Source organism: Nelumbo nucifera, chromosome 6 (genome assembly GCF_055504915.1).
Source record: "Nelumbo nucifera cultivar China Antique chromosome 6, China Antique-T2T, whole genome shotgun sequence".
Lineage (NCBI taxonomy): Eukaryota > Viridiplantae > Streptophyta > Magnoliopsida > Proteales > Nelumbonaceae > Nelumbo > Nelumbo nucifera.
Genome location: NC_142654.1, coordinates 65,974,289 through 65,989,041, shown reverse-complemented (window position 1 = coordinate 65,989,041; position 14,753 = coordinate 65,974,289). Strand labels below are relative to the sequence as shown.

Below are 14,753 nucleotides of genomic sequence, written 5' to 3'. Positions count from 1 at the left end.
AGACAAGATTCAGAATCGGATTCCAACTGTTGCTATTTGGTTCAACTGTAAGCGAAAATTAGAATCGGTCAAAATTTTCAGTTTCGCCCCTATTCACAATGGCAATGGCAGAGGTTTGGAAGAACCTCTGTTCGGCTGCTGTCACAGTGGCAGTGGAAGACTTGAAAGAGAGCAGATTCCAGGCTCTGTTCAGCTGGACAGAGATTTGGAAGAAGAGGGGAAGAAAGAAGAAAGGAGAGAGGAGGAAGAAGAGGATCTGCTAATACTGACCGCCAGTGGTATTAACAGCTGTGGAAGTGACAGAGGGGAGGAGGAAGAGGAAGAGGAAGAGGAAGAGAAAGAAGGGGTGGAAGAAGAGAGAAGAGGGGAAAAAGAAGAGGAACAAAAGGAAGAAGAGAGGATAAACAGAGGAAGGACGACCGGCCAGCAACCGATCTTAACTCGACGGAGATGGTGGTCGGTGGCAGCTAACCTTAAAGCACAACCTACCATGTCTTCATAAAAAGAAAATTGCTCACATTAACACTACACTTTTGATTGGCCATGCTTGAACAACAAAGCAACATTACTTTGTAACACCCACTTATACCCAAAAAAGTATACAATCAACAAATATGATATTTCTGCTGAACATTTTGATAACATCATAAATACTTCCCAGTACATACTACAAGAAATTTGAAAATAAACGGCATCCATAACTTTTAACTCTAAGCATTTGCATGAATTATCATGTGTAAAATGAAAATAAACATGCAGCATGACGACACCATCTAGAAAAAGAAAATGGCAAAAGGAGCATGAGCTATGAAAAATAAAGTACACAATATTCACTTTTGCAGTAGAAACCCAGTAAGAAATCAATAACAGTAACCCCTGGTACAGTAATCCCCTAGCCAAAAGTAGGTCCATGATATTCATTTTTTGGGTACAAACCCAGTAAACATATCAATAACAGTAACCCCTGGTACAGTAATTCCCTAGCCAAGAATTTGGCTAGGGAATTAGCTTATTTTCAGGCCTATTGGAGCAAGATATTCACTCTTGTAACCAAAGACATGATCTATCTAATAAAGTGCAGAATCAAATACTAAAAACCATCCCCTCCATCTCTCAATCAAACCAATCACTACCTGAAAATTCCCTTCAACATGCACTCTGTCATAACTACAGAGAATGTCAATGGCACCCCTTTGCCTATCCACAGCACTAACCCAAAAGCAATGTCTTAGAAAGATCCACTACAGCAGAACATTATCCGTTAGGGGTCAGGTTTTTTGGAGGATAACACCTGTAATAGTGTAATATCTTAAAGTCTTCAGATAGAAAGGAGTACCAAGGCACTTTTCTTTGCTAGTTTATCTAGGGTTTCAAAGCCATTAAGATTGACGGTTATTAGAGTTGAGAGGGACCTTGTCCCCAAAATATTTGCTTCAATAGGAATCACACAAGGGCATACGATAGAAATTTCTGGTAAAACAACCACAAAAATAAAGTACATTAGACAGTCCATTTTGGGAAAGGTGACTTACCCATGAAAGGTGATATTACATTAAGGCATATAACTTAATGGAAACAAAAAAATGCATGTCAGAATCACAATTTATGTACTTTATCAATCTGTCATGTATGTATTTCATTAGACACCAACAATTCAAGTAAACTTACGAGTGCCAGTTTCGCTTGATAACACCAACAACACGCCCACATGGACGACATGAAATGGGATTCACATCTCCTGCAGAACTTTGTACTACATTTGCATTTCTGGGAGCATCATCAGCACTACTTGGGACCAAGTGTACATCTTCTTCTTCCTCATCCTCTGAAAGAAAAGGGGGGAAAGTTTATCCAAAGGAGAATAGAGGGGAAGAAGATATTCTATAATATTACGTCAGACAAAACATACACAGATTAAGCAGGTAATACTGCTCTGCAAACCTAAATCATGCTTACAAAAGGATACTTCCCCTATACTTCATCCAATTACAACCCTAACTCCACTATGTGGTAATAGTTGCCCCACTTTTAAGAAGAAAGGTCAATCTTAGAAGAAAATACACAACAGTAGAGCCATTCTCCCTTCAAACTATCAAGACCAACTAAACCATTTTTTCTACAAAAGAAAGAGGAAACTCTCTATAATGCTGGCTTTAAGGGTTGTCTTCATAACATACAAAAGTATTTATTTACACATATGAACATATATGAGTGTGTCTACACACATGCGTACAGATAATTTAATTCCAAGTAAAATCTATAGATACAGTAACATACCATCATCTGCTATAGATAGAGACTTCCCCTCTTGCCATTGATCACGGGGCAAGAGCTCCACTGCCACTATATCACCATCAAATGCCCTATTCATGTTACCCCGACCATAAATAATTATTTCATCACCAATACTCTCACTTCCAACATATGCTTCAAATGGATTATAACGATTAACACGAAGTTTTCCTTGATGGTAGATTCCACGATGCAAACCAGAAGTAATCTCTGACATGGGCTTGTGCTGTAAAACAGAGTGAAGAACCAAGAAGAATTTGTAAAGCCATCTAATATTTACAAAACAACTCATTGTTAACCAAACATGGGAACTTCATACTCTTGTTAAAATGGACATAAACATGAAGCCAAAAATACCTCACTATAAATGACCTTTCTTTTCGAAGGCCTCAGATCCTCAACTTCCTCCATTCCCACATCTTCAGAGGTAGGATGCACAAGCAGGTCAAGCAAATTTGGCTGACCAAGTGATTTTACATATGATTCAACTGAAAGAAGAAAAGTGCATCATAAGTGAACCTTAAACGCTAGTAAACATTTTTATAGTAAAATAAATATTTGATAAAAATAAAAAAGACGGCACAAGAAAGGTGACATGAAGTCACCCGAGAGAAGAAATAAACACCCTTCACCCAACTCCAAATTGTCAAATCTCACACCACAAGAACCACTCCGAAAAACAAAATTACTGTTGGAAAACGTGGGGTTACTGGTGTAGATACATTTTTTGGTAGTTAGTATCTATATTTGGTAGTTGTGTAAAAATAGAATGCACCTATATTTGCTAGTTGTGTAAAAATAGAATTGTGTGAATATATATTCCTAGGATTGTGGAAAAGTATAATCCCTTAAATATGGGGATTAAAATAGTTAGTCCCTTAATTATAGGAATTGATTTAGGAAGATGTTTTCTATTTATTGCAGCAGCTTACTGTATAAATATGTCGATTGGCAATGGAATGAAAGCAGATCAGTTTTTTACCATTGCAAAACATGGTATCAGAGCTCTAGGTTTGCCAACCTTGAGAATTTTTTTTCGGCCTTCATTGCTAGTTTTTTTCGTGTTTTTCTGGCCTTCAGTGCTGATCTGTAACCAGCAGTGTTTCTTTTCCCCCTTCTTTATACTCCTTTCCCGCTAGCCTTATTCTTCCTCCATTGACAATGTCCGACATGACTGCAACAAGTGCTCCCGTCCAAACTGATGAAGGAGCAACGAATTTTCATCCTCACACCGGTGATTTGCAGAATATTCAAGCAACATATAGACTGAATGGCCAGAACTATTTGAAGTGGTCTCAACTAGTGCGTACCTATTAGAAGGGAAAATGAAAAATTAGTCACCTTCTTGGAATAGGGCCAAAATTGGGCGAGCCAAATTTTGATGCTTGGGACGAAGAGGACTCCATGATTATGTCATGGTTGTGGAGTTCAATGACACCCGAGATTAGCGATACTTGTATGTTTCTTCCCTCTACAAGGGCTATTTGGGACGCTGTCCAACAAACCTATTCCAAAGCTCATGACGTTGCTCGTGTCTATGAGGTCAAAGTGAAGACAGTGGCAGCCAAACAAGGGAGCAGAAGTGTTACAGAGTATGCAAATCTGCTGCAAAATTTGTGGCATCAGCTTGATCATTATCGGGTTCTTGAGACGAAGTGCCCCGATGACGCTGTGATCTTGAAGAATTTTATTGAAAGAGATAGGGTGTATGATTTTTTGGTCGGACTGAATGCTGAATTTGATCAGGTCCGAATACAAATTCTCGGCAAAGAAGAAGTGCCTCCATTGAATGAAGTTATAGCCCTTGTCAGAGCTAAGGAAAGCTGTCGTGGAATCATGCTTGAACCTAAAGATCCCGAAGGTTCTGCTATGGTGGCAAGGGAAGGAAATTACAGTGGTTCAAAGGGTGAGAACAATCACAACTTGGCTCGTGACACAACCACCCGTGACTCTAACGATAACCTCTCCCAGACACACAAAAGATCGCTGCTGGAAACTTCATGGGAAACCTCCCACATCCAGCAAGGTATGGGGCAATCGAGGAGTTTCGAAAGCAGTTCAACAGGCCCATAATGTCTCCACAATCCCGCAGCAAGAACACTCAAGTCAGGGGCCATTTAATGATGAAGAAATTGAAAGGCTAAGGAGTTTCCTGAGATCCTTGAAACCAGGAAGTGGTTCTACCTATTTTGCTCTCTCAAGTGAGTCTTTATCTCTAGGATTACATGTCTCGGCTAGTGTTTTTCCATGGATTCTTGATTCTGGAGCTACTGACCACATGACACCCTCTTCACTACATTTTCTCACCTATACACCCTGTCCTAGTAGTAGAAAAATTTCTGTTGCTGATGGTTCTTTCACCACAATGGCAGGAATTGGGAATATTCAGATTACTCCATCCCTATTACTTAAAAATGTGTTTCATGTTCCTAAGTTATCCACTAGCCTTATCTCTATATATAAACTCACCCAGGATGTGAACTGCAATGTTGTGTTCTTTCCTTCTTACTGTGTACTTCAGGACCAGGTTTCGGGGAAGAAGATTGGACTTGCTAAGGAAAGGGATGGACTCTACTACCTTGAAGCAACCAGCAAACCATCTCACACTGTTATGCATGTCACACACGAGTCATTCTTATCTACCTCCAATAAAGATTTAATTTGGTGTCATCACTTTCGTTTCGGTCATCCTTCATTTCCTGTTTTAAAAACAATGCTTCCTTCCTTGTTTAAAGGGATTGATGTTGAAACCTTTCATTGTGATGTTTGTGAATTTGCTAAACACAAAAGGGTTTTTTTCCCAATCAGCAATAAAAGATCTTCAACTCCTTTTTATTTGATTCATTCGGATATATGGGGTCCTTCTCGAATTCCCAACATTACTGGTTCTAGATGGTTCGTCACCTTTATTGACGATTGCACTAGGGTCACAAGGATTTTTCTTCTTAAGTCTAAATCTGATGTGGGCACCATTCTTCCCAACTTCCATAACATTGTCCAAACTCAGTTTGGTGTGAAAATTAAAAGGTTTCGATCTGATAATGCTACAGATTATTTTAATCAGAATTTGTCCCCATTTTTTCAGAAAGAAGGCATTGTGCATGAATCTTCCTGTGTTAGCACTCCCCAACAGAATGGGGTAGCTGAGAGGAAAAATGGCCATCTTTTGCAAACCACCCGAGCCTTTCTCTTTCAAAACGGGGTCCCAAAACAATATTGGGGGGAAGCTGTCCTTACTGCTGCATACACCATAAATAGACTACCATCTAAAGCTCTTGACAACCGAAGCCAATACAAGTCCTCTCTCAATTCTACCCTGATATTCGAACCTCAAATAATCTCACACCAAGAATTTGTGGTTGCATTACCTTTGTTCATGTCCATAATAAGGGAAAATTAGATCCAGAAGCAATCAGGTGTGTCTTCTTGGGATATTCCCCAACTCATAAAGGTTATAAATGTTATCATCCAGCCACCAAAAAATTCTACACCTCCATCGATGTCACATTTGAGGAGGGACAGTCCTTTTTCACTCAACCTTATCTTCAAGGGGAGCCCTCACTAATGGAAGATAAAGCCTCGGATCTACCCTCCCTAGATGTATTACCCTCCTCATAGTCATCCAACCGTCAAGAATCACATCCTTCTGAGTCACATTCCTCTGAGCCCCACATTTCCAAGCCTCAACAAGAGTCAAACAACCCGACCATTGAACCAAATCCAGACACTGTTAACCCCACCAATGATGTGCATGATGATGTGAGATATATGCAGGTTTACTCTAGGAAAAGAAATCCAAATCCTCAACTTGTGCAAGTCCAAGATTCAACTCCTAATCCTAGAACTGAGGGATGTTCAGAACCTAAAATTGTACCTTCACAGTCTAAGTATGAGTATGACCTAACTATTGCCTTGAGAAAAGGAACCAGAGAATGTACCAAACGCCCATTGTACCCTTTAGCTAAATCTGTGTCGTTCCAAAGATTCTCTAAATCCCATAAAAGTTTTCTAGCCAGCCTTAACACCATTCCAATTCCTAATACTCTAGTCGAGGCACTTTCTAATTAGGAGTGGAGAAAATCCATGAGAATGGAAATGGAGGCACTAGAAAAGAACAACACGTGGGAAGTTGTGGATCTACCAAGCAACAAGAAGGTTGTAGGTTGTAAATGGGTGTTCGCAATTAAGTACAAATCTGATGGGTCATTAGAAAGGTACAAAGCACGACTGGTAGCCAAGGGATATACATAGACTTATGGGGTAGATTATTAGTAGACTTTTGCCCCAGTAGCTAAAATGAATACAGTAAGGGTGTTGTTGTCTTTGGCTGCTAACTATAATTGGATTTGCAACAATTTGATGTAAAGAATGCGTTTCACCATGGTGATCTAGAAGAGGAGATATACATGGACATTCCACCGGGTTTTGGAGAAGGCATTAAGGGGAACAAAGTTTGTAGGTTGAAGAAAGTACTATACGGTCTCAAACAGCCTCCGAGGGCATGGTTTGGAAGGTTTACAAAGGTGATGCTTAGTACAGGTTACAAGCAAAGTCAAGGTAACCACACATTGTTTATCAAACACACAGCCTCAGGGGGAGTTACTGCTCTATTAGTCTATGTGGACAATATAATCGTTACTGGGAATGATAAAAAGGATAAGGAAGCATTGAAAAGTTGCCTTGCCAGAGAATTTGAGATAAAAGACTTGGGGAGATTAAAGTATTTTCTCAGAATTGAAGTTGCACATTCTAAACAAGGCATCTTTATCTCTCAACAAAAGTATGTTGTTGATCTTTTGAGAGAAACAGGAAATATGGCATGTAAACCAGCTTCCACGCCTATAGATCCCAATCATAAACTTGGAGAAGCCAACGAGAATGCAAGTGTAGACAAGGAGATGTTCCAAAGACTGGTTGGAAAACTCATTTATCTTGCACATACACAGTCAGATATTGCATATGCTATAAGTGTAATAAGCCAGTTTATGCATAATCCTAAAGAAGTTCATCTACAGGCTGCTCATCGAATTCTGCACTATTTGAAAGCCAATCCAGGGAAAGGAATTTTATTCAAAATGAATAGGGGACTGGTTCTTGAAGCATATACAGATGTCAATTATGCAGGATCTCCAATAGATAGACGGTCCACTTCTGGTTACTGTACCTTCTTGGGAGGAAACTTAGTCACTTGGAGGAGTAAGAAGCAAAATGTAGTGGCTCGGTCAAGTGCAGAGGCAAAGTTCAGGGCTATGGCACAAGAAGTGTGTGAATTGCTCTGGTTGAAGATAATTTTAGAAGACTTGAAGATTCCACGAGAAGAGCCTATGAAACTATATTGTGACAACAAGTCAGCCATCAATATTGCTCACAATCCTGTTCAACATGACAGGACGAAGCATATCGAAATTGATTGACACTTTATAAAAGAGAAACTGGACAGCAAGTTGATTTGCACTCCCTATATATCTACAAAAGGACAACTGGCTGATGTACTTACTAAAGGGCTCAATAGTACAGACTTTCGTAGAATTATAGCCAAGCTGGGAATGGAGGATCTCTACTCACCAACTTGAGGGGGAGTGTTGGAAAACGTGGGGTTACTGGTGTAGATACATTTTTTGGTAGTTAGCAGCTATATTTGGTAGTTGTGTAAAAATAGAATGCATCTATATTTGGTAGTTGTGTAAAAATAGAATTGTGTGAATATGTATTCCTAGGATTGTGGAAAAGTATAATCCCTTAAATATGGGGATTAAAATAGTTAGTCCCTTAATTATAGGAATTGATTTAGGAAGATGTTTTCTATTTATTGCAACAGCTTACTGTATAAATATGCCGATTGGCAATGGAATGAAAGCAGATCAGTTTTTTACCATTGCAAAACAATTACCAAACCAAAAGAAATGCTAGTTAGTCCACTAATGATCATATTATAGATTAGAAAGCAACAGAAATTGGTTGCCACAAGAACCTAACATCTATCAAAGTTATTGACCAACTGCTTAAACAAACTAAACAGAGGAGGAAAAATTAATAATATGATTTGGAAGTACCTGTCTCTGCAGAAATGCCTTCTTCAGTGGCTTTTCTTTTATTTTCTTTGTCATTGGTAATAAGTAATACCCGTATACTGCCACCAAGATGATTTTGGTACCACTGAGTTGCTACCCGAATTGCTGAGTCACATTTTGAATGTTAGAAATTGGAAACATGTAAAATAGCTCACAAGCACCACAGTGAGGTTTAAAAGCTAAGGAAAAACAAACAAATTAATGTCCTCAATTGGCATTAAACAGAATGGAAATGACAAAACAGGACTCATGTAGCCAACCCTATATAGTTGGGACAAGGCTAGGAGGATGCTGATTATGAATTGGCTGAACACAAGGGGCCATTGCTTGGTGTGGTGGTAAAGATCTTGGGCTGATGAGCATGAGAACATGGGTTTGAGTCTGAGAAATATGTTTTTGTGCAAAACAGTGCAAAAGGTTAGGTCCATATCCACTCCACCCTCCCAAGACCCATATATCAGGGACTAGCATAGGGTAATGATCCCATAGTATGACCGTAGCTTACACAACCTACTTTCCAGAGTTACCTAATCCAGAACCCCATTTTTGTCCCAAATTCTGAGAACAGGATCTATACTAATTTAAAAAATAAAAGGAATCAAAGCATGTACATCAAACTTAATCATTCATCTCATTTATTAAAAAAAAGAAAAAGGAAAAATCCTTAACCATCTCTCTCCCTAACAAAAAAGAGCCTCAAGCAGAACTGCAACGTCACAAAGGACAAAAGCAAAAAAAAGGGAATAAAATTTGTATAGGATTGTAAATGAGAGCAAGTAGCCCCAATAGGCAATAAACATTGGTGGATACATATGGTCATCTACCACACCAGTAAGAATTAGAAATAAATAAAGTATACTGAGATTACCAGAAAATTTAGAAAAGAGAGAAGTGTGGCTGCATGCATGATGGCCACTTACTGCTCTAGTAAGAAGTGACCTGATGCAAGTTGATGGTTCTAAAAGAACCAAGGAAAGGTTAAAAAGTGCATGGGTTTAGGTAGTAAGAAATTATTTAAGGACTCACAATATGATAAAGAATATGACCCTCGATAGAGCTGAATGAAAAAACATGATTCATATAGCTAACCCCATGTAGTTAGGATGAGGCTTTGTTGAGTTGAGTTGTTATCTGAGCCTAAAGCACCTGCATCTCATCAGGCAATCATAACTACACTGGAACTTCCCTTCCCCAATTAGATACATTGAAAATACCAGACCGCCAAAAAAACAAGAATGATGACAATTGAAAATGATTATGAAATTACCCATCACAAAATAATTATTAACTTGTGTGTGTGTATTCTATTCCATTGTTCTTTCTCTGTATAATAACAATCTAGTATATGTTTGGTTCTGTTTACGTTTACCGAGTAAACGTTTATTGACAGTGCCACATAGGCGCCCCATCAGCAAATGCCTCATTAATTGCATTTGTGTGTATCGAAGTTTGCAAAAGCAAACTTCAGTTTCTGTGCGCCTCTCCCGTTTCAGGAAGCTTCATTTTGGAGCTTCCTGAAACGGGTAGGCATTTATTGGCATTTTGCTGATGTGGTGCCTAATGGTGCCTATGTATCATAAACGCCCTCATTAAATGTGTTTCTCGGTTTTGCAGTCACAAGTACAAAACGTTTACTGAATAAACGTAAACGAAACCAAACACCCTCCTAGTCAACTAAGTAGATTCAGAAAAGCAAAGCAAACAAAATACCTCTATCATTCCGATCATTTGGACTTTCCCCAACCATGGCCTTAACATAGGTGTCCCTATAAAAGATCAACATCATCAACAACAACAGCAACAAAAATAGAACTATAATTCTTCAGATATTACTCCTCATTAGAATATAAGAATGAACTTACTTGTGGTGTTCATTTGAAAACACAAAAAAATTCCGCAGAGAATTGCTGCAAAGGGCACGAATTCTGTTATAAACAGAAAGATTCTTGTTTTTCACCTCTTCAAGAACCACAGATAGCACAACAACATCATCGATAGCCGGATTCTCAAGCAAGTCAATCTGAAAACAAGTTAGGTCCGATTAAAAAGGAAGAATAAAACCAGCAATTTGAACAAAAAAAAGTAATACTATTTTGGATCAGCCTCCATAAAGTAAATCTCTGCACTCTGCTTCAGATACTCCGAGAGGGAGATTACTTTTTTTTGAAGGGGGGAGAGAGAGAGAGAGATTACTAATTCTGAATTTGGAAAGGTATCATGTAGAGAGTACCTCCAGAACAACCAAAAAAATCAATAGTAATTTGAGACAACACAAAAGCTCTTGTTTCAATCTTTCAGCTTTGTTACTAGAGATATAATGTGTTTTCTTTTTTTTATGAATACTAGAGATAAAATGTTTTTCATGAAATTCCTTGTTCTTTTAGTTAATTCTCTGTTTTTTTCTACTGAGGGCCTTCAAGAAATACTTTTTACATTTGCATTGTTCCTTTCTATTACATATGCACCACAAAGAACATCCAAAACGAATCCTAAAAGCAGAAACTTGACGGCAAAAACGCCACTTCGAAACAGAGTGAAGTCTGAACAAACCTGATTGAGAACAACATTGGTATCGACAACGAGGATCGTAGAAGCAGATGAACTAAGACGAGCAGCTGAAGAATCGCAGACCTTGCAGATTGAAGCTCCACAGTAGATATCGTCTCTGAGATAATGCTCTCTTACAACCTGAAACAACGAGGAAAACCCTAATTGGTTCAAAGCGAAGGCGAGGAAAAGAAAGGGCTAGGGTTTCGAAAATAAAGACTGAACGTCGAGCTGACCTTTAGTACTCTGCCTTGCTTTGTCTTCCTAACAAACGACTTGCTCTGCAACATCTTTCGCTGCTTTGCCGCGCGTTAGAGCAACCGCTCTCTCTTTCCCGTAACGAGCACTTCACTTTTAGCTATTTATACTTCTAGTTCCAAAAAAGGGTCCTTTTCGAATTTTGAGATAGACTGGGGTTTGCCGAAGTTGCTTCAGTTGTGACTCTTGTGAGTTGTGATGTGAGGGTGCCAGTTTGAACGGGCCGAACTCCAACCTGGACCCGAGGACCGATCCAGTCCTCAATTTTACACGGGCAAAACGCTTGGATTTCTTATCCTCGGACTGGGCCTGGGTGTTAAAAAAAATCGGGCTTCTTCATTGTTTGGACTGGGCCGGGTCTAAACCTTAAATAATTTGAGCCCAGACTGAACAACCGAACCTAACAATGGTTTTAAATTTTTAATTGTTTCAGTTCATTCTGATGGTGTACCTAGTATATACTTACCCATACGTTAATAATATAGAATCTATACTTATGTATAACTGTAACTTTGGGTTCAACCCTAATTTATCAACAACCTTGGAGTCCTAGACACTTTTAAAATTCTTCGCTCATTTTGACTCATTGGCTTTTAGTACTGTTGTGTCACTTTCTTTCTTTTATTGTCATTCCTTATTCTTTCTTGCAAACATTGGAAGCTATTGTTCTTTTCTTTGACGTGGTGTAGTTATTAAACCTGGTATCCCTTCTTGCTTTTATTAGTAGAATAGTGATCTCTTTCAAACCTACAAAGATTGATCACTTTCTAATCCACCCAAGTGTACAACACTTTGTATGATTTCATGTATTTTATTTTACTAGTAAATTTTCACATGCTTCACACGTGATAATTTTTTACGATAATGATATTGAATAATATACTTCCAAATTTTTAATATTTCTATATCTATAAAAAAAAAACTATTCTTATTTGCCACATTTTTTGATTAATGTGATGAAAATATGGGATTAGAGATAGCCCAAATGTTTTCTACAATTTTTTTGTATTTTTTATATTTTTGTGTGTTTTCATCTTTTTAAATTTTTATTATTATTTATTTATGATATCAAGGGTTGGTGCTTTCACTCAAAAGGTTGAATTGTTGATTGACCGCAAAATAGGAAAACAACTCCATTTTTTGTTTGGTTTTAAATTTGTATTTTATTTCTAGCATCAATAAAAAGAATTATTCTTTGCCACACTTATTTTTCTTTAATATGATTAATTAAAATATTATAGATATGCCCAAATGTATTTTACATAATTTATATATTTTTGTATATTTTTTGTGTTTTTTGTGTTTTTATCTTCTCTTACTTGTATTATTTAATTTTTATTTCATAGGTTCACACATTTAACCTAAAAGGTTGAATTGTTTATCTACCACCAAGCAAGGAAACAATTTTACTTTTGTGTTAATTTTGATTTTTGGGTTTTATTTCCATCACCAATAAGAAATTACAAACAATTATTGTTTATCATGTTTAATATTTAACATAACATGATTAATAAAAAATATTAGAGATGTGTTAAAATGTTTTCTACAAAGTTTTTATATTTTTTTATTTTATATTTTTATTATTTAATTAGGAGATCAATAATTCACACATATGACTCGAAAAAGGTTGAACTTTGACCTGCTACCAAGATAACAATTTCATTTGGGCTGGTTTTAAATTTGATATTTTATTTCCAAATCAATAAAAATAACTATTATTTATCACACTTATTTTTCTTTAATACGATTAATATAAAATATTATATAAGGTATAAATGTTTTTAACAAAATTCTTGTATTATTACATGATTTTTTTGTTTTTTTTATTTTTTCATTTTTATTTAATTATAATATCAAGGGTTGACACATTTGACTCAAAATGGTTATATTTTTGAGCCTCCACCACAAAAATAATATTTATTTTGGATTGTTTTGAATTTATATTTCATTCCTACATCAACAAAGAATAACTACTATTTATTACACTTATTTTTCTTTAATATGATTAATATAAAGCACTAGATATGTGCCCAATTTTTCTATATTTTTATTTATTTCTATTTAAAAGTTCTCTACTTTATTCTAACATCACAGATTAACCCATTTTACTCATACGGTTAAATTACTTACTTGCCACAACGCCACCAAAATGGAAGAAAGACTATGTTTTTTGGTCAATTTTAAAAAGCATGTATTTTATATGGTTAAATGCATTGGGTATAAATCTAATTGATAGAATTTAGTGGTAAAAAATAATAGCTTAAATATAAGATTCAATGAAAGAATTGGGGTTAATACCCTAAATATAAGACTTAATGAGAAGATTTGATAAGGAGAAATGTATCGTTCAAATTATATTTGTGCCCTCATAATTAGAGAGGGACCAAATTTGAAAGTAGGGGGCTAGTCAATAATAGGATTCCATTAATGATAATGCAAGTTAATATCTATTCTAGTCAAGAATATGGCTTAATGGGAGGAATTTAAATGAGGAAAAAAGTGATTATTCAAATTACATTTCTATCCTTACAATTAGATGACCAGATTCAAAAATTAAGGTATTTCAATCAAACAAAAATTTCACACATTTAATAGTGGTATAGATTACCCATTGAGATTTTAATATCACCAACAACACTACTAAGTATCTCCAAATTTGGGAGTTTGGTTTAAGCTTCAAATAACATTTCATCACCTTGTTCACCTTTTGACAAATTTGAATGCTAAATGCTCCACCTCTTGTATAATACGCCCACATCTTACCCCACCAACACTTGAGCAATTGAGATCTAATTGCTTGAGTTATCAACCTTAACCAGATTTTCTACATTATATCTATGCCCAAAGAATGAGTTAGCATAATGAGTAATAGTAATTGGTCTTTGAAGGCACCTTGAACTAGGACTAGGGATAGAATTAGGGTTTCAGCCATGAATTAGGGTTTATTAGATTTTCTACATTATATCTATGCCCAAAGAATGAGTTAGCATAATGAGTAATAGTAATTGGTCTTTGAAGGCACCTTGAACAAGGACTAGGGATAGAATTAGGGTTTCAGCCATGAATTAGGGTTTATTAGGTGCAAAGTGCACCTATATAGGGAGCGGTTGGAAATAGAGTACATTAGAAAGAAAAATGTATATAACTAACAAGCCCATTCCTAGTGTGATAAATTTTAGCTTGAGTTGGGCTTAGGTTGGGTAGATTAGGCTTTTTTTAATACCATGTTATTACACCTCAAGTGTTTGTCAAAATTGAACATGACATTAAGTTCCTAAGGCTAGCAAGTCACTAGTTAAATGGTCTAATTATCTAAACTCTGACCCTTACATGTTTCAATAAAGGTAAATGCTATTGTAAAGCGACTTCACAACCCATGAATTTGCTAAAGAGCAAATTTCTTAAACTACCCCTACCGTTTAGCCAATTGCCAAACTGTATCTTTACTGTTTAACTATTGTCTTAAACCACCCCTACTGTTTCTAACAATTAACTAGCTCTACCCAGTCGTTAGCATCTGTTAATATTCCATCAAAATCTGTACACATGTGACACCACATGACGTTTAATTTTTTTTAAACCCAA

The 14,753-nt window shown here is 36.6% G+C and overlaps 1 protein-coding gene across 1 annotated transcript in view; it reads right to left on the bottom strand.

Annotated features, from left to right (window-relative positions):
• The window catches only part of EMB2763 (ribonuclease II family protein), a 39,958-nt gene extending 28,655 nt beyond the window's left edge, over window positions 1-11,303 (bottom strand). The window contains exons 1-8 of the mRNA XM_010272214.3: window positions 11,147-11,303; window positions 10,914-11,051; window positions 10,226-10,383; window positions 10,074-10,129; window positions 8,346-8,468; window positions 2,650-2,780; window positions 2,278-2,518; window positions 1,669-1,825 (exon numbers count right to left, since the gene is read on the bottom strand). Of these exons, the coding sequence (XP_010270516.1) occupies window positions 1,669-1,825; window positions 2,278-2,518; window positions 2,650-2,780; window positions 8,346-8,468; window positions 10,074-10,129; window positions 10,226-10,383; window positions 10,914-11,051; window positions 11,147-11,200 (1,058 nt within the window). The 5' untranslated portion in view covers window positions 11,201-11,303. The remainder of the gene's footprint in view (window positions 1-1,668; window positions 1,826-2,277; window positions 2,519-2,649; window positions 2,781-8,345; window positions 8,469-10,073; window positions 10,130-10,225; window positions 10,384-10,913; window positions 11,052-11,146) is intronic.
• Window positions 11,304-14,753: the final 3,450 nt, after the last annotated feature.